Source organism: Sander lucioperca, chromosome 15, assembly GCF_008315115.2.
Source record: "Sander lucioperca isolate FBNREF2018 chromosome 15, SLUC_FBN_1.2, whole genome shotgun sequence".
NCBI classification, from domain to species: Eukaryota; Metazoa; Chordata; class Actinopteri; order Perciformes; family Percidae; genus Sander; species Sander lucioperca.
Genome location: NC_050187.1, coordinates 33,196,196 through 33,217,132, shown reverse-complemented (window position 1 = coordinate 33,217,132; position 20,937 = coordinate 33,196,196). Strand labels below are relative to the sequence as shown.

The following is a 20,937-nucleotide window of genomic DNA, read 5'->3' as shown; positions in this document are numbered from 1 at the left end:
TTTGGGCTTGCGAGCCAGCCAAAGAGTAGTAGGCTAACTAACGTTACGTTTTGAGTGGATGGCGAGCGCGAGACGCCGAAATGGATGCCAATAAGATCCTGAACTTTTAAAATTACTTTTAAAAAGTTGCGAAATGGTTGTATTGACAAGACCAAAGTGATCTGTGTGTTTTCTCGTTGTGAACTGAGCTATCATCGCAGTACGTCCAGTCTGAAATACCACTTGATGGCCAAGCACATGGCTGATGCCAATTCTCCGCCCCCTCATCAAAGCCAGGCCGATCCACTTTTCCATGTTGATAAGAGCATTAAAATGAGAAAAAATAGCGGGACAAAAAGAAATCAAGGGATATTTAGAATAGATAAAAATGTCCAATTAATTGTGAGTTAACTATGACATTAATGCGAGTAATCGCGATTAACTATTAGAATCGTTTGACAGCAATATTTAAGAGTAATAAAACTGGGGGTTAGGGAAATACTGGGCGGTTTCGAGGCAACTATTCGGTTGCGCGCCAAACCTACAGTTGAGAGAATGTTCACGTATAGTTTTAATTACCTTTTTTCTCGTGTTTAAGAATACTTATTTTGTTTTAAGGTGATACTGAAAATAAATGAAAAACATATAAGAACTTAGCAAGTACATTGTAATGCAATGAGGAATACTGTCACTTTTACTGGATCATTGGACAATGACAGTAATTAAAACAATTTTGTGAGTGGGCCAAACCTGTAGTTTTATGGATTCTAGTATTTCGACAGCTCCCCAAGAGACTTGGAGCAACAAGAAGAAGGCGACCCGATATTCTACATCTTCCTTCCTCAATATTTTAAAACCGTCAGAACTATGTGAAGGCATGTTAGCAATGTGCCTACATACTCCGTTGAAAGCTCGTTAGCTGGAACATATTAGGCCACAAGTACTCTTCCCAATCTAACTCGGCTCTTTTGACTCCGTCTCCTTGTACTCTGCTGATATGACGACATTTTCTCTTTTGATACCAGCAGTGGGAGTATTTACACAAGGGGGAAAGCTCTGCGATGAAACCCCAAAGTAATTCCACTAATGACTGCGGTTCTGCTGACTGACCTGGGTTCAAGAGGGAGGAGGGGAGGGGAGGGGGGGGGGGTTCAATAAAAAGCCCACAAAAAGATGTACGTGTTTGTGATGGGGAGGGCTTCTGCAGCACATCCAAAGTGATGCGACTGCATCAGATTTTATTCTGGGGATCTGGGGCACTCCAGTCAACATTTATGACCGAGAACACATCTCTTTTATAAAGGCAGTAGAAAAAGACTCAGAAGAGAAGACGGGAGACCCAGACAAATTCTCTGTGGGTATAAAGACATTTTCTGTTTTCATGCACACTTTTTAAAAATAATTTCAGCTTCATAGACATGGTCTGTCTTTTTCTCTTTGTACACTTTGTTCTCTAACCAGTACCTCCATTCATGCTGCTGCAATGACCCAGTTTCCACTTGGAAAGCCTTTCTCATCTGAACATTGAAAAAAATTATACGGGGGGTATTGAAGTGTCAAGGGTCATCATGGTGTCGACCCTTAAATTACCCTGTCTGCTTTCATACACTAGCAGGCCAATAAAGGAGGCTGAAGTGAAGTTTAGTACCCAACAACAGAAAAAGGGAGAGAATAAGGTGTAGAAAAAACAAAGAGGGAAGGTGAGCTTTACAACCAAGACAGGAATGGGCCGAAATAAATTGAGGAAATAGTGCAGAGGGATGTGGAGGCAGTAGCACAGAAAGAATAAATTGAGAGAGATTGGTTAAGGGGGAGAGGGTGAGGAAATGCCAGCCAGGAAGGAAGAAAGTGAAATGAAACAAAGCTGGGAGGAAGGATAGATGGAGGATGACAGCGGAGGGAAAACAGCAGTAGAGTGAAGAGGAGGATGTTAAGATGAGACGGGGAAGATGAAAGTGGCTGGCAAGCAGAGATGGGTGGGGGAGAGATTAGGAGGGAGGTTAGATGTCAAGATGAAAGTGGAGGGGTTGTGGCTAGGGTGCTTGGATAGGAGCAGAAACAATAAGCTGCAATGGATGAGGGTGAAAAGTCAAAGAAGCTGTCACAACGATGACCGTTCGCTGCTGAGAGTTTTAGATCTGCGCAGTGTCTAACTGCACAGCCTGTACTTAAAGGTCCCATGGCATGAAAATTTCACTTTATGAGGTTTTTTAACATTAATATGAATTCCCCCAGCCTGCCTATGGTCCCCCAGTGGCTAGAAATGGCGATAGATGTAAACCGAGCCCTGGGTATCCTGCTCTGCCTTTGAGAAAATGAAAGCTCAGATGGACCGATCTGGAATCTTCCCTTTATGATGTCATAAGGGGAAAGGTTACCTCCCCTTTCTCTGCTTTGCCCGCCCAGAGAATTTGGCCCACCTATGAGAGAGAGACATCATGGCTTTCAAACGAGCAGTTGGTCAAGGCCACACACAACCTCAATAGCTACAGACACAGAAATGGCACATCCTAAGGAAAGCTCATTGTGGGACTGGCTCTAGTGGCTGTAATTCTGCACCAAGGCTGAATTTCAGATACAGTGTTAGGGGACCACTAAGGTCTATATAAAAGCATCCAAAGAGCACCATGTCATAGGACCTTTAATGTACACATCTATTAGCACAGCATATGTCTTTTATGTTCTCGCTTTATCACACAGTCACTTTTTGTAATTAAGATGTGTATACGTATGTATCACCGGAAACCCAGCAAGTTGTCTTATTGTCAGGCAATATAGCCTAAAATTAACTCTCAGAAACATGATGTAATGTGTTTAAGTTACCTTAGGGAAAATACAAAGAATGCACTAATTAACTTGTAAAATGCTCAGGTTCAAACCCAACAAACATGATAGTGCCTTAATTTATTGCTTAGTCACATAGTAATACACTGTTTAAAGACATTTCTGTATTTATCGCACTATAGAAAACCTCACAAAATCTAAAGTCTGCAGATGTTGAATGCATGCGTCATTGCATGCATACTAAAAAAACCACACATTATAAAGTCGCATGTAATTGATCACAGCTAGCTGTCCCTGTCCCCTCCCACTTCAGTTACACAGCCTGTAATAGAAACTTTGTAGTTCCATCACACAACTCCTACCAACTGCGTCAGTCGTCGTCCCAGAGTCTCATTGGAGTAATAACTTAATGGAAATAACTGCTAAATATATACTGTAACAGCCAGGAAAGACAAAAACAATTATTCTTGTGGCTAAAGATCTACCCAAGGAGGTTTTGTATTTGGAAATTTAGCTTGCGTCACCAGTTATGGTGGAGCGTTTTGATGGAATGAGAATCCTCCTGAGAGCTTGCCAAAATAACTTTGGGTAGTTCAGTGTTCACTGTTAAATGACTTGACTTTGATTTATAACTAAATTACTTAACAGTTACAAAGCCAACATTTAACTGTGTGTCATATTTTGGAAAAGAACATGCATGACATTTGCATGTAGTACCAGGACATTTTGAAATCTCCATTAAGTGATAATGTTTAATATTAGGATAGAATCAAGTGACTCAGTGTGATGTGAGAGGGTTATTCATACTCCAGGATCTCTAATGAATAACTCAACGGCAGGCAAATAAAGTTTGAGATTAACTGGAAAAAAGGAGTAACATCCAACAGCTAAATAGTCATATAATTCTTCCCAGGAGTTGGTGAAGACCAAACCAGAGCTAAAAGGAGAGTGGATGTTAGACTTAGGTTCATCATATGGACACAAACATAATTCCAAATGAATGATAGTGTGACTTTATGTCTGCTGGATGTGTAAATAGTCAATTGTTAGCAGGTTAACAAATACAGCTTCATAGGACAATGGTGTACCAGTCGTCTGCATTTGTATTTCTGACCCCTAGCTTAAGGCAGCTGTAGGATTTGCAATTGTCAGAGAATCTGCATACTATTACTAATATTGTGTTTTTGGAAGACCCTGAGCTTACTAAAATACAGATTTCCCCCCACCATTTAAAAAAACGACCAAAATGGCTTGGATTAAGAACCACAGGAATTATTCCCCCTCTAAAAAAAAATGACATTTTTATTTAGTTATTTTGAAAATGAGAATTTGTACAGTATGTTTATTATATAAGCTATTCAAAGCCAATACCACTTTAGGGTAAGAGACATGCAGTATGTTCGCCAGTGGGGCCTTTTAGATCATCTGAAAGTGATTGGTACAGAATATCTCATCCTTCTCTCTCTCTCTCTCTCTCTCTCTCTCTCTCTCTCTCTCTCTGTGGATCTGTCTGCCAGCAGGATCTTGGCCTATCCTTGATCCTGCCGAGAGTCAGCAGGAGCACAGACAGAGAGCAGGTTCACCGCTGATTAATGGGGCAACACCTAATAGGGCCTCACAGATGTCAAGGAGAGTGAGAGTCAGAGAACACACAGACAGACAGACAAACAGTGAAGTCCTTAAACCCAGTGAGAGTCCGAACACGCAGATAAACAGTGAAGTCATTAAACCCAGTTTTGCAGATTTCACTTTTTTTGTTTAAGGGCAGTCAACTTAAAACAACAACCCATCCATCTCAGCTTCGCTCTTTAGCTCTTCATTAATTAGATAAAGTAGCCGAGTATTTATGGTGCGTGAGTTTGCTTGTGCTTGCGGTGCATCAACGCAAAAGTGGAAGAAAGGGGAAAGTCATGAGAGTACATCACATTAAATAAACTTGTTGTTTTATGGAGCTAAATTAGATTTTCTTCAGTACCTTTGACTAAGCAAGTTACATCTGGAAATTGTTGGTTTTGTTTGCTGCTGCATCAGTGATTCTTGATAGATTATCTGAGTATAAGTGCTTTGAATATGAGACCATATGTTCTAGACAGCTGGTCATCACACAACATCAATTAAGAAGAAATCTAAAAAAAAGAAAAATCCATGTGAGATATGTAAATTAAAAATTCAAACAATAATTTATTCTTGACATTCTCATATATGAATGTAAATTTGTAGGATAGCTCTCTTCAATTTTAGGCAGGTTACTGTGGAGGTGTTTAATGGGGAAAACATTGTTCAACTGAAGTTTCTGGATACAGACATGCCCCTTCTGCTCTGTCCAGTTCTGCTAACTCAGTAGGGGTTTAACATTTGACAGAGATGATTGATCCCGTGGTTTTGAAGTGTCTTTTGAGTAAAGTTGGGAATGCAAAGAAACTAAAGTTTCTGACACTTATTGTCATTTTTTTCTGAAACATGTAGTAGGTTAAATTTCTACACCTGCTGGCAAGTTACAGTACAGTTACTGTACAGCATGTGCAGGCCTACACGTAGGCCTGCACGTAGGCAAAATTAGTTCTACATCACAACTGGCTATTGGTTGATGTCTATGAGGGGGCAGTTCCAGGGAGTCCAGACGTGCTGGTACAGTTACGCGTGATGGAATGAGCAGTGGGAAAAGTAGGCAAACGTAGGGTTTTGTGGTTATCCAACAGTGGAGTTCCATAAGGTATAAATGGTAACATGTTTGTTTGGACAAATTCATTTATGGTTTTAGGTTTACTTTTTAATCTCTTGGTAGCTTTTCAGTCTGTAGTTAGGGTTAGGGTGGTGCTGTTGTATTGGATAACATCACATTGTAAGGTGTTGTTTTCATTGTGTCCACTCCATGGGGGGGACAACATTATCATGGCCTCAACACTACAGCGCAGAATATGACCTCATAGTCAGTTAAGGTACTTAACTGCAGTACCTTTTCTGTACGAATACTCTCTTCAGCACTTATGTAGAATATTTGCAAAAGTCTTGTGACCCAAGACACAAACCTTAATGCTTCTGGAAACCACACCAGCACTTTTAAACACAATTTAGGCAATTTAAACAATGCTCCCACTGCTTCCATTTGGGTTATATATGGCTTTCATTCTTTCGGTATGTTCCTCTTGAAACTTTTAGTGGCTTTCCCACAGAAGGAAAGTCTGTGACTCCGAAATATACCCTCTGTGAACAACAGTAATATGGATCTTCAAACACACACAGCCTATTGGTTTTAAACATTGAACACGAACGCAGCAGGGAGTCGTGGGGCTCTTGGGGTCTAACAGCTTGATAAATAGACTGCTGTACACCATGGTGGCACCGGTGGCACTTTGTATCCAATCCCATCAGGACCTGAACTTTATCAACTTTTAATGCTTTCTTTCAAAATGATATGAAACAAATAAACCCTGTTCCATTCCATCTCATTAGTGTCTCAATATGTCACGACAAACTCAAAATCTAAGTGAAAAGATGGTAATTATTTAATTAAAATGTGTACCATGTATACATTACAGGTTTGTTTTTAACCAAGTTCTTTCTTTTCTAAAGTCTCACATTTTCAGAAGGAGTAAACGACGACCAACACACAAGGTACATATTTTTCTTTTACAGAACCGCATCATGTTTTCACCCTTTCATACTCAGCATACAACCAAACATTCCTCATTATTCATCATCATTATCCACATTAGTATAGTTTAAACCGGATGGCTTACCCATCATCATAAAGTCACTTTATTTGATAAAGGAATTTATAGAGGAAGTTCAAGTATAACAGCAGCGTAGTATAAGCGTTAAGAGTGCCTTTGACCAAAAGGCTGCAGGCCTGAATCCCTAACTTTCCTCACAAATCCAGCAGAGAATACTGGGAAAACCTTTCATGCAGGAGACACTGAGTTGTTGTCCTTTAACAGTGTTTTCACCTCTAGTTCCTTCATTGGCTGCTAGCCAACAGTAGATGGAAGAATGAATGAGTAACGGTGAGGATATGATGCATAAAACTGCATGTGTTCATCCAACCTTCACTGCATCAGTAGAGATTTGAAAACAGATGGTCTAACTGTCATGCTCTCTCTCTCTCTCTCTCTCTCTCTCTCTCTCTCTGGAGTTGAGAGAGACTACATTTACGTGCACATAATTAGATTTGAATAAGGCATCACAGCAATGAGGATGTTTATTTGGGTTGCTTGTTAGAGCGTTCCATTAATTTACCCATTTCCATGTTACAGAGCAAAGTGACTAATGCCTGAAGACGCCCCCTTCACATTATTCCTCAGTGTCACAGATTCCCTCCAGCATTTAGCCTCAATATGTATGTACATCGTATGTATGACACGCCAATCCGTATGCCATTTTTGCGTGTTATGAAGACGCATAATCATTTTTTAGCGTGTTTATCAATGCCGTTTGGCTTCCATTGACCTACATTACTTGTGAATTATCACCGTAGTGAGTAGTATGAAAGGATAGAGGTTGGTTGGGGTGGTGGATGGGTAAACGCAGAACTTTCACCCAGGAGAGCCGGGATCGCGTCCCACGTGTGCCGTTTAACAACCTTTTATTTTAATAAAGCCTTCCCCAATGTTCTTTTCCTAAACCCAACCTTTTTTTTATTTATTTTTTTGACGTTCTCGCGATAACATGGCACGTGGTGACGCCAGGTGGTGTGTATGTTTACATCCGCTGTATACAACGTATACATACACGTAGATAGCTCAAAATGCGTACAGATAACACGCCATTTGGCTTTAGGAAAGTGGCGTTTATGTTTACGCAAAGTCATGATGCCATGTTGCCCTCAAAAACAAATCTCTTCCATGATGCTTCTGTGCTACAGTGTAGAGCTGGTCTCTAGTCTTATTTTTTTCTATAAGATGGGAGGGAAATCACTTTTAAAGAGAATGTTGCACAACTTGTATCCATTTTTTCAGGTTATAGATTGCTTTGGGTTGCAAAACAAACAGTTGCTTCATAGTTGGATAAGGGTTTATATGGTATAATTGCATTCAGTCATGCAACTAAATTAGGAGTATCTTACTCATTAATGCATTAACATTAAATCAGTGTGGCTGTGTAATGTTCTCCGCCTTGCTTGTACTTCTGCATTATTTTATTCATTAATTTATTCATTCACCACGGACAGTGCACATTTATTAACATTTCAGTTTCCACCTCAATGGAAATGTGCCCGAGTTAGCTAATAAGCTTATTTTCAACTGTAGTCCGTGGGCAGGTTATATACTATCCTCACTACCACAGGACACACAATATAATAAAATACATGCATACGCTACAAAATTAGCAGAGATAATGTAGAATGATTTCTCAAAATTGCAAGTTTGTTTTTGCTAAAGCCATCTCTAAATTTTATGTTTAAAGGTTATGTAATGGGTAGTCTCGCTTTGCCTTGGCTACTCCACATAGCATTCGGGGATGGGAGGAAAACATGCTCTGGTTTATTGAAATGTCAGAATCGTCATGGGCGGTACTAAACTCCGCATAGAGCCGCTGCAAAATAGTTGTGCGAGAGAAAACTCAGATTGGACAGATAGTCTAGCTAGCTGTCTCAATTTACAATGCAGAGATCTGAGGAGCAGTTAACAATAGTCGTCAGAAATCCACCGAATTTAAAATTCCATCACAAAGAAAGCGGAAGGAAATGGGAAATACATGCATCCAGCGGAATTTCCTGCAGCACCTGAGCAATCCCGAAAGTGGAAGGCGAAGGATATAGACTAGCTGACGGGTGGCTTTGACTGAGAAGACTGTTTGCCCAAACCGGCAACGTCTTTATTGTACAACACAGTCCCCTTTAAAGATGGCAGAATCATCAAAGGATGATCAAAATTATATAAATTGTTCATTTGTAGTATGTGTTGTAATAGGTGTTGGCCTGTCATGTTTGTAAAGAGACTCAGTTGTTTTCAGAGTTGTCATTCTTGCTTTTGATGAGCTTGTAAGACAGTATGTTATGTGGGACAAGATGACCGCGTGCTGCCTCCATAGTTAGATATGGTCTTATATGCCTACAGTTAGCCAGGTTGAATTTGATGGTACTGGCCACCTTTTATAACATGCTTTCTAAATGATAGATTTAAATCTAGGAATTTACTGAATTTACTATTATAGTTCTGCCGCCCCCATCCCCCTCCCGTCCCTGTCTGTTGTACTTTGTATTGTAATGTCAGATGAGTTTGTTGTCTTGTTATGTGTATGTGTCTCGTGATTGTTTTGTCAGAAAAGGAAAAATCTAAAAAAAAGATTTGAATCTAGAATGATTCCAACGTATTTAAACTCAGACACCTCGAGCTTTTTTTCTTTAACAAAAACATCAGGTTGGTGAGTCTCTGAGGATTTATGCGCGAAAAACAGTTTTGTTGTGTGTGAAAATGTAGCCACTGGGAGCAGAGTTGGTGTCTTAAGTCTTCCATCGATTTCCTCTGTACACAGCATTTTTTTCTCTATTTTCACCAAGTGGACTAGAGAATACTTGGGCGGGTGAAGTGAAGCTTTGGTCTGCGTGCCTCTGTTGCCACGGACTCTTGATGTCTTTGGGGAGGGGGGGATACAATCTAGCGGTAGCCTGTTCCTCCCTTATACAGGGAGGTCAGAGTTGAGGCTGAGCCACAGGGCTGTGCTCCTGGAAATTGGTGGGATTCAGTTCCTTGTTCAAGGACACTTGAGCGGATAACTCAGTGGCGAAGTTCAATATTATTATTACAGGGTCGCTTGTATGACCACAGGCCCACGCTGCTCCCAGCTGAGTGCGGAGTCGCTACTTGAATCACTTCATCCTGTACTACTGCATTTACAGAAAGTGTCCGTGCCAATTACAACTTAATCAAATGTAATAATGTTGGGGCTTCACAGTCCACGCTAAACACAGCACTGTGTATTGAAGCAAAGATTCTCTATAGCTAAAGATTATAAGAAAGCATTACACGCTGCCCCAGTGGTATGAAACGGCACACACTTCCTGTCTCCTAAATGGGCGTGGCCTTGTTTTAAAGTGTAGTGAATGTCATGTGGACATATAAAAAGTTTTATTTGTATAATTTATTATTTTCTTTATTAGATATTTACACAGCTAAAAGCCATATTTAGCATTACAAAAATGTGTTTCTTTTTAGAACATTGGTTGATGTTGGCTAATCTGTGTTGCCAGATCTCTCGAGAGTTTGATGCTGAGACAGAAACAGGTCTCAGACTAAGTTATGTTTCGCCTAATTTGTCTGTCTGAAAAATGCCATTTTAGTGTCTGTACGTTCTGGAGATATGTGGCTCATGAAAAATGAGTGCAATATTTACTTTGGTGACTACGGGGCAAAAAGAATCGGTCATAATATGTGTTCACGTTACCACTCCCATTGGAATCAGAACACTCAGGACCAGCCTCTAGTCTCCTAAAGTGGCGAAATTAACGTGACACCGATACAGGAAATGACTCTGAGTTGGGGCGTCTCAGTTCTAAGTCGTCTCTGATTAAAGTTTCCAGTTCTTCTGCAGGATCAAGTAAGTACTCGGGCCTGGTGCCCGATTTCTGGCATATGACTATTTTAGAAAAATAAATACATTAAAAAGTCCACATGGGATTTGTTTTGATGCGCTGGATTTAACCAATCATCGAACTTCCACCTACCAATGAAACGAGTTCTAGCCAATCAGATGCAAAATAGGGCGGGTCTTTGCCGAAATGTGAGAGTGCGGTGCCGGTGTGGTCTCCGTGGTAACACGACTAGGAGCACGTAGATACAGGCAGCTTTAGTTGAGAAAGTAGTTAAAACAAATGGCGCTGGGCATCAATAGAGGACAAGAGGTAAAGGGTGGAGACGGGAAGCTGTTTAGCACTTGGTGCCTCCAATTGAGGGAGCCGGGTGCTTGCTTCTGCAGCGCATGTTCAAGGAAGACACAGCGGTAAGAAAGTGCTGCTAGTCACATAGCTTCGGTCCATGCACTCTGTCATACGTGTAAGTTACCGGCAACGACAGCTACCGCTACTACTGCGACTGTTCCTTTACTGACCGACCGTGATACAAACAATACGTGTGTGCACGTTCATAGAGGAACGCGATTTGTCATTAACGACGGCCACTGTGTAAAAGCGATCTGAAGCCCAAACTGCCCTGACGCTGTCTGTTTGGAATTAGCATGGCAGGTATTTACGTCCCAGAGTTTAGACGTCTAGCTATATGAAAAGATTAACAATGCGACGTTTTTAATAAATGTAAATAAAGCAGCTAATATCAACATGGACAAAATCATGAATGTACTAATTCTCTTTTTTGATGATGACCTGGCCAAAGTAGTAAAGTTTAGTTTTCACAATGATTCATTGTAGGATTATGATATTATTGCAATATGTAAATGTGTACTCTTTATTTAACATATGGTTGGAAGAAGTAAAAATTGATCCAAAACTTTTTAGTTTTTAAAAATTATGACTTTTATTATTGTGTAATGTCAGAAGGACTTTAACTGTTTTGCCAGTCAAATTAACTTTAATGAGTGCATACTGAAATATTACACTGTTGGTTGGCAAAAAATGCATCTCAAAATGCATCAGATTGATGCTTTAAAATATGGAATATTTAAAATTTTCTTCCGGGGGACCATGCCACCGGACCCCCCTACAGGGGTAATATCCTTCTCACCTTTTTCACCCCTGACCCATTTTCATGCCTGCTTAAGACATTGTTGATATCATAATTGTGTTTATCCAAGTGTCCCATGTCAAATGTTGGTGTTACAGTAAGTGCCAACATTTAGCAAATGGATATGCGTCATTTTTATCTATATTTATTTTCTTAATTCAAGATTCATGTTGTACTTGTGTTTTTCTTATGCATTATTAATCATAATTTATGAGGATTATTTTTCAAATGCTTGTCACGTGAGAAGTGTTCCTCTTTCTGCTTCCTGCTTCTAAAATATTGTTATAGTAAATGCAAAGTAGATGCATTCAATCTTCTTGCCAGTTGCCTTGTTTTTGGAAGTAATTATATTGTCAGAATCAATGGAATAATGTAAATTTAATTGCTCCCTCTTAAATAGAGTGCTTGTACTTTATCCATGTGACACCCAGCCAGGGAGTTGAATGCTAAAGTGGATTCTTATCAGATGGGTTTGACATCTGTAGGCAGCGACCCAGCAGCGATACGGCCTGTTATCCGTCATCCACACTCCTGCACCATTCAATTTTTCTTTGAGATAATAGTGTTGGCGGGTTGGGATGTGTAAACTGGCACAATGTGAACACACAAGCAAATAAACGGCTTCAGATTTTACTCTTTGCACACAATCATTTTCTCATCAGTCCTGACCATTTTTCTCTCTCTCGCTCTTCTTGTCTTTGTCCTTGAACCTCTTTCAGTCATTCCTCCTCTCTCAGTGTCTCATGCCTCATCTCTCCCAGCCAGCCACGTCTGTCCGTTCAGAAGATGAGTTCTTAATGATTTATTGACGATTGTATGCCTCTTCTTTAGAGGAGACATCACCGTTGTCCCAGAAAATCTTTCTTAGATCTTTCTTTAGATTTTATGATATTGGTGTTAGTGTGGCCCTGTCAACAGAGGGGCACCGTGGAGTCGATCAGTTATACACACTGATATACTGTTTACTATATAACTGTTTCTTAGAGTACAGCTTTTTTCCCCCCTTTCTCTTCTGTTCTCACCGCCTGTATTCTAGTCCTCTAAATCACAGTGTTTAGATGACTCATCAAAGTCTGCTAGTCATTTCAATGTATTCTTAAAGATGCCTGTATATATGGAGGATTCTCTTTTGCGCTGTCGTCTGCATGAATGGAACAGCTCATGTTTGGGCTGGGTTTCGTTTGACATTTTTGGAACCTCGCCTTTGGAACTCCCTCTTGCTATCCATCCGTACCATAGAGTCTCTACCCACCTTTAAAACCTCCCTCAAAACCCACCTTTTCCGAAAGGCCTACCCCACATGACTTCACACGCCATCAAAACAATGGATAGATTGCTTTATTTTAATTTTCTATCTCAATCTTTTAAATGTTTGTTTTAATTGAATTATATTTGCCTTTTTAACTGTATTTTTGCTTGTTTTAACTCCCTCTCCCCCCCCCCTTTCCCCCTCCCTTCCGTCCTTCCTCTGATTATTTTTAAAAACATACTCTGAGTCACTGATGACTTCACGTGTTTCGACCCTTTTTTTTTGCTTTTCAAAGTGGAGCATGTTTACAGCGTCCACCTTGCCCATTGCGCGGTCGGTGAGCCACCCTCTCAGGTCAGCTAGTTGTGAGTCAGAATCGCATCATTTCCTAAATATATCCAGGGATTTGTTGTACTGATGCAGGAATATACAGACATATCACATCTTAAAGTCTGTTGGTTTATGAAGGTTGTATATATTTTTTTATTTATATTTTTGACACTTTATCCTCCTAATTTGGGGTGGCCAGGTCCCCCTGTGGTCTTAGCCACTGCTGACTCCCACTGTAAGCCTGCCTGACCCTCTGTTGGTGGGAGGCCGTTTTGCCCCTGCACCACTGGGTACCGCTAGGGATGCATAAGACTTGGTCAAATCGTCGATGAACCACAAAAAGAAATATTTCTTGATTCTGAATTTTGGCAAGCTATTGACTAAAGCGATAAGACCAGGGAATCAGACAAACTAACTGGAAACCTAAGATAGTCAAGAAAATACCAAAAAGTTAAGCACATTCATTTGAGTCTTGTGTCAAGAAATAGTTTGACTGTTGGACATGATAGTAGCAAAATAAGTGGATGTCACCTTTTTCAGCTTTTCTGAGTTTGCAGGTATGAAAATAAAGGCTGCAGTTGTGTAATAGTCCCATTTTATTGGTGGAATAACCCTTTAAGTGCCCACATTATGAAAAAAATCACTTTTTCTGGGATTTGGGGTGTTATTTTGTGTCTCTGGTGCTTCCACACGCATACAAACTTGGAAAAATGTTTTGAGTGAAATACGGTTTCTGAATGTGTCCTGCCTTCAGTCTCTGGGTGAGCTGGTCAAAATCTGCAGGGTTTTTATACGTCACTAGCCGAAACGAGGGGGCTAGCATGCTAGCGCTAGCATGCTCCTTCGTTCTCAATGGCAAATCACTGCTACAACACACACTAGTTCACCATAATCTACAAAAGAACTACTTCCATGTCCCTGTTCTGCAGGTATTCCACGCAAAGTTGGAAGTGTGCCCTCGTTTAGAAGAAGTCTCCCGGCTAATCCTGCCTTGTACTGACTGAAGTTAGAGAAACAGCTAGCTGATGTGATCCTTACCTAGCTACTGCGCATGTGCGACTCCCAACAAAGATGGGATAGAAGTGCGATGTTTCACTCTGTAGCTAAAACACACAGGGTGAAAAGAGGAGCTGCAGCAATGTGCAGTACAACAAAAATGTGGTGTTTTTTGAAAATTAAACCATGTAAACCTCAAAATACAATTATGAACCTGAAAATTAGCAAAATGTGGGCACTTTAAGCTTCAGCAGAGCACTAACTTTAAACTGACACATCAGACACAATCTGTGAAGGTCCAAATTTAGACTTTTATGCAATTATTCTCCATGAACTCATACGCCATCATGTCATTCAACTCATCACCTCTCATACAGCAGACCAGGGAGAAAAATGTCACACACTTGACGATGAAAAAGTCAATACCTGGGATATGAAAAGAAAGAACATGTTAAAGAATGTCCTTTACTTTCTCCCTGAAAGCCGAAGTCTTCCCTCCGAAATTGTATTCAACTGCAGAATACATCACAGACCCACGTATTTGTTTTCTTCTAGTCTTAATGAAAGGTTTTCTACATAACGTGGACAATTTTGCCTGTCACTGACATCAAAATCGTGTTTGTAAGTGAAAACTGAAGATCAATTGGGTGTTTCTGAGACTCTTCAAGCCCCTGTGGCAGATGAATGAAACTAAATTGGAGCTTGTTTTCTCTCCTTGAAAATGATGCCGGCCGGTAAAATGGTATAAGTGCATTTGAACTTTGATGACCTCTGAGGTCGGTGCACAAAGTGTCTGAATGTTTTTCTACTGACGTCTACCTCGTATTACTGTCGGGCCCCATCTCAACCAAACAGTCATGTCATTATGAAACATTTTGTGGTTGTTATTTTTATAAACCTCTCTGCTCGTCAGCCTCTTACTATTCCTCTGGTAGAGATGACTCAGTACGCACTCTTGTTTGTGTGTGTGTCTTCATTTTATATTGCCTTGTGTGTTGATAGGAGGAGTTGGAGGCTGAGAACAGAAGGAACACGCGGACCAAAGTGATGCCAAAGCTGACCCCACACAAAGAGGAGGTGACAACCAGACAGAAACAAACGCGTGCAGACACATGCCTAACCATGACAATGTGTTCGTATAAATGTATTAACAAATAATACACTTGACGCCTCAATGTAGAAAACCTAGTTTGGTAGAATACTAATTCATCATACAGCAGGTCATTTGTTTTGCATGAGGTCTTCTGTTTTCGTAGGCTGGCTGTCATTGTGATTCATATTTTAATATTTAATTTTCTACCCTAATTACTTAGAGGGTTGCTAAGGTCAGAGTTGTTATGGTGAACAAACAGCAAATGGCCTCTGCTCTGTAGGGTTGGGTACCAAAACCTGGTGCCAATATGGCATCTGTTCCTAAACAACCGTTATCTACCAGACCGGATGACGGCGCAGATTTCGGTGCCACTTAAATGCCTGCGCTGCTCTCTGTTGCTCCAAAACGGACAATACAGGCAACAGAAGCATCACTGCACACAACGCTTGCTAAGGTTGCACCTGGCAGCAAGTAACTTGAGCCTACCGTTAGCTAGCAGCTGGCTTAAACGCGGTTATAATGTTAAAAGCTAAAAGGTCTAACGTGTGGCTGTATTTCACTGGGGATTCCAACACCGGGATGTACAACAGTCTGCAGCTAAAGACAGAGTGTAGCCTTGCGTCACTTTTCGAGTCCCCATGGCCACTGCCAGAGTTGTCACCGGCAATTTCCACTGGATGCGGAACGTCTGCGGAACGTCGACGGAGTCATTAGGTTTCCATTAAAGTCAATGTGTGTATTTCCACTGACTGCAGAACGTCTGCGTCCCTACTCCGTCCCAGTTCCGTCAGTCCGCAGCCCTCCGGAGCAGATACGCAGAGCTTCTATTTTTGACGGACGAGTGAGAGCTCCGCAGCAATTCAGCACAATTCAGATTGTGCGGGACAGGAAGTCGAGCACAGAAACAAAATAAAACATCCGGATACTTTTCAAAATAAAATACACCGTGCTCACGGCAGGTCATATTTCCCTGCACTACACCTTGAAAACACAGCACAGAGTTGTTTCCCCTCTACTCCTCTGGATGGAAACTAACTGTTGTTGGTTTTGTGGTTCTGTTTATAGAAACTACATCCTGTTATATCGCACGAACATACGTGAATTCGCGAGATCTCGTGGTCGGCTGGCCGCAGCCGTTACGCAACAAATCCGGACCTGGTGGGTATTGACGGACGGCGGAGCACGCAGCCGTTCCGCAGCGGAGCCGATCTGCAGACGTTCCGCTTCCTGTGGAAATCCACAGTCACTCTCAAGAATCTCAAGCTGCTGTTGTACTCTTCTGCCATTTAGTGGTTTTTCTTTTTGTTGTTTAACATTAATTTACTGGTGAAACAAGTTGTTGTTGTTATTACATTTTAAATAAATTATTTAAATTGGACCATATGTCCAATATGTAATAAACAAGCTGTTCTTTAATGTCGACGACTGTCATTTTGTGCTCTTCTGAAGTATCGGTTCAGGCTACGTTTTTTTTTAAGTTTTATTTTATATTTATCGTTTTAGCACCGGTATCGAGAGAAAAAAAAAAAAAATGATACGCTTTGTTAGAATGCATGCCTGCACAACTCTACTCAGTGCAGTAGTTCAAAGGTGAACCATGAGGTAGTACAACTAATGGATGTTTACAAGGGACAGTTTGTGATTTTGTGATCTGTGGTATAGCTCATTTGGTTGCACTGGACTCCCTCAACAGTTGTGTTTTCCGTATGCTTGTACTGTAAGCCACATGGAGCTTTCCCCACTGTACACGCTGACAGACTAAGCACAGTTCGCTGTCATCTGTGATCAGGTCTCTTCTCCATCGAGCCGCAGTGACTCCCAGAGCAGCATCCGCAGCAGAAAGGAAGGAACTCTGCAGAAGATCGGAGACTTCCTGCAGAGCTCCCCCACGCTGTTCGGCAGTAAAGGTAAGTGTGGCTCTTCAAAGCTTGCTTATATATATATATATATATCCTCCCCAGTGCATTGTCATACATTATATTCATTCACCTTCAGTCACTTACTGATAGAAGACAATCACCCGGCCCAAGTGGGTTTTTAGAATCTTTGAATTTCACGGATTGCCTGCAGCAACACAACGTAGGACACACAATGACAAACCTCAGAGGTCCTGCCGGAGTCCTTTGGAAGGATAACGCAGGTTTGACACAGTAGCCGGGCAAGGGCGGCCGAGTTGGAGACAGTAATGATGGCTTAGAGGAGGAAGTGAGACAGGGAACATATTGGAATCAACCGGAGTCATCTGCGAGTTTTTATCCCCGGGGACCGGCAGTTTCACTCGGTCAATTTATTATCGCCACGGTGTTCCAACACAAGGGTGCAGTCGTCTGCCGCCATCTGATACTCCCTCACTCCATCTCTCTCTCTCTCTCTCTCTCTCTCTCTCTCTCTTTCTCTTTCTGCTGCTTGCTTCTCCATCATCTTTTGTTGTTATTTAATTTCCTCCAACACCTCACTCTTTTCTTTCTCATTCATTCTCCCTTTCTCTCCATCGCTCATTCCTTCTCTCCCTCCACTGTTCTTTTTCCGTCCTTTCCCTTCTCCGTTCCTTTCATCGCTGATCTTCCCCACCTCCCTGTGCCATCTCTTTCTCTTCCTCCCATCCCATTTTTTACCTGAACAATAAATAACAGCCATGCCAGTGTTGGCTTTAAAGATACTGGAATTTTAACAAAAAAATGACAATGACTGCGTCCTGCCAACAAGTTTTTGCCTGTGAATCAGAGTGACATTAATATGCAGAGCACATTTAATACGATCAAATGGTTCACCAACATAAATTTAAGCAATCACTTCAAATAATCTCTCTAAAGTATCTAATTCAGCATGTTCCTCTGAAAAATGCCTCCGTCTCTGCAGCCAAGAAGATGATGAGTCTGGTGAGCGGCCGGAGCGATGCAGACTCACCAGCTTCCTCCGCCTCCTCTTCCTCCCTCAGTCTGAGAGCCAAGAAGAACAAAAAGAAACTCTACCGGCCTGAGATCTCCTCCCCCATGGACATGCCCTCACACCCAGTAAGTGTCATTATACAGCCCACCGTCGTCATAGTACACCAAGGTTTCGGGGTCTAAAAAAGTCTAAGATTTAAAAATAAAAATGTTAAATCCGTATACAAAGCTATAGTGCGTAGTTTTTGTCGCCCCCATGAGGAATTCTAAGTAATGACGGCAAAACTCGTCGCGTCCACATGGTACAAGATACAAGCCTTCTGTGATCGCACTTCATTTGTACTCGGAACTTGGATTTTCCGAGTACAAAGTCCGAAACACGCCCCCTGACCTGGGATTTCCGAGCTCGGTACTCGGACAACCGAGTACCCCGAGCTAAAAATCCAACATGGCTGCGCCGTGCGCCAACAGCAGTGACAGCTGTAGTAACCTACAGTTATAAGCACTTCGGTCTTATTTGTGTCTCACTAAATCACTCGTACACGCAGTGCTGTCCATATTCTATATCTCAAGGCATGTTACGCTGTTTGAATGCACACAAAAAATACATTATCAACTGGTATATTGCTAACCGGGCTAGAGCTAATGAAAACAACGAGCATCCGACTTGTAAATTTCAACTCGGTTGTGACGTCATTCAGTAATTTGACTACTATTATGACCTTTTTATACCCTAAATATTAGTATTGATGATGAAAATAAGTAGTAGCAGTTCCGCATGTCATGTATATGCATTCATACACACACAGATTTGTCTTTGGTTGATAAACTGGTTCAAGACCTGTGATCGTATGTTGAAAATATTTTGCTACTCTATAGTAGGCCAGCCTCAGTGGGACGCCGTCAACACTAATCACTCATATAGAGTACTAAAATTAGGCAATATATCAATCACCTGCACAACCAGACAAGTATAACTTTGCTTTCTGCACCTTGATGTTTGCAATTAAAGACTGTGTCGAGGTTGGAAAGCTTGTTGCTGACGGCGAGTGCCCCAGGGGGCTTGTGTCAGAGATGAACTGTTTCAGAGTTGATTTGGTGTGTGTGGGCACAAATAAAGACATTTGCATTCAACTCGGTTGTGACGTCATTCCCAGCTCCGAGGTAAATGGAACACGCTATGACTCGATAAGCACTCGGATCAGTTTATGGCGTTGGCCGAGCCACTGAACTCAGTTGTCGATCTTCTGATTGGTTGTTAAGACGGGTCTGTACCTCTCTAATCACAAGCCCCTACAGTCATACACAAAAACCCACATCTTTAACAATTTGTTCTCTTGTTGTAGATTATCAGCAGAGAGCCAGAGGAGAGAGAGAGTGACCATTCGATCATTAAGAGGCGCCTTCGCTCCAGGATGGCTAAATAATGAACCTACTTACATTAACTCTACATCATCTCAACACTAGCTTCACAAAATGAAGGGCGCATTTAGCTGCAAAACACCTTTTATATCTATTTCATGGGGGCTGGAAAGTCTTAAAACATGCCTTCTAAGTTATCTTATTTAATCTAAAAATCTATAGTTTAATACTGTTTTCACAATAGAGCAAAGTCACTAATATACAGCTGACTAGGTGGCATAGTGGCAGTTAAAGAAATGGTTCAACATTTTGGATAAGTAAAGTGATTTGCCATTCTGCTGAGAGTTCGATGCGAGGATCGATACCACTTCCATCTGTGTGTTTAGTGCGGAGTTTTAGTGTATTTTTTTGTTGGTTGAAGGTGTCATCTAAATCTCGGAACATATTCCCCGAAATGTTGAACTATTCCTTCACAATACTAATCAACGTTTGGCTGCTAGAGAGTATCTGCTTTGTTGCTATTTTGTCCACATTTATCATCAAATGACTCCTGTCTCTGCAGATACTCGTATTAAATAGTAAGCACTCTGAATTTGTACATCTTTTACACCTCATAGACAAAAGATGCTTTTTTTTTTTGTTGTTTTTTACTTTAAAGTGCAATTTTCTCTCGGCATGTTTGGGCTTGTGCTGTAGAATGGTTATTTTATTATTATTTTATGTTTTACTTAATGTGAGGAAGCTACCACAGTTGTAGTGTGGTGTCAGTTTTTCAGACGTCTCAGTGTTGTCCTGTTTGTGAAAGGCGGTGCAGCACCAGCTCACTGGTTTTATTTTCTGAAAGTGATATCAAGAAAGCTGCTATTAGAGCGTTTTGGAAATGTCTCGCGTTGTTCTAAGCAACTATTCATTTCATTTTCATAACTGTTCAGATAGGAAGTCAGGTATTTAAATGCCTCTGTCGTTCACTTTGTAAAGTATTCACTTCTCACTCTCTACCGCACTTTATCTCTTCCCTCAGAACAAACCTGTGATAGTACACTAAAGGTAGATAATGCAGTATAAAAGTATCAGTGGTTCTACTGTCTACTTGTTACTGAAAAACTTCCACGCAGACTTGTAATAGTTCAGGTGACGATGACCGTAGGCCCGCTGGATGTTGATCTCTGTAGATCATTATATTCTGTTCAAGATGAAGGACTGCTGAGAGTTCTTTCTTTTGTTCAGGACAATTTTTTTTCAAGGCTGCTTGAGTTTAAAAAAAAGAAAGAAAAATGTTTCATTCCTGATGTTTTATTTTCTAAAATTGTGCACTTTTCTGTACTTTCACTCATTTTTGAAATACCTATTGCATACTTTTCTGTCATTCCATCATGTATTTTCTCTACTTTCATTCCGTAGCCTTGGTCTTATTTACCAATTAAAAATATAAAACTGCTTCTCAAATGTGGAGGTCTACTGTTTTTCTTCGATTCATTTTTTTCATTTACCACTGGCCAAAGAAAAGTTACATTTTAAAGCCATCCCTTTGGGGCTCTCAAACAAAATTTTAGGCCTTAAAAGGTATTGTGTTCTAGGTCT

General features: G+C 41.0%; 1 protein-coding gene across 5 annotated transcripts in view; it reads left to right on the top strand.

Annotated features, from left to right (window-relative positions):
- Positions 1-20,806, top strand: part of LOC116061698 (kinesin-like protein KIF20B) — a 56,636-nt gene extending 35,830 nt beyond the window's left edge. For 4 of the 5 annotated variants that reach the window (XM_035992282.1, XM_035992280.1, XM_031316009.2 and 1 more), the window contains 5 exons: positions 6,337-6,378; positions 15,016-15,090; positions 16,896-17,013; positions 17,966-18,120; positions 19,341-20,806. In XM_035992282.1, coding sequence (XP_035848175.1) covers positions 6,337-6,378; positions 15,016-15,090; positions 16,896-17,013; positions 17,966-18,120; positions 19,341-19,421 — 471 coding nt within the window. In that variant the 3' untranslated portion in view covers positions 19,422-20,806. The remainder of the gene's footprint in view (positions 1-6,336; positions 6,379-15,015; positions 15,091-16,895; positions 17,014-17,965; positions 18,121-19,340) is intronic. The other variant, XM_035992281.1, reaches the window with a different exon arrangement.
- Positions 20,807-20,937: the final 131 nt, after the last annotated feature.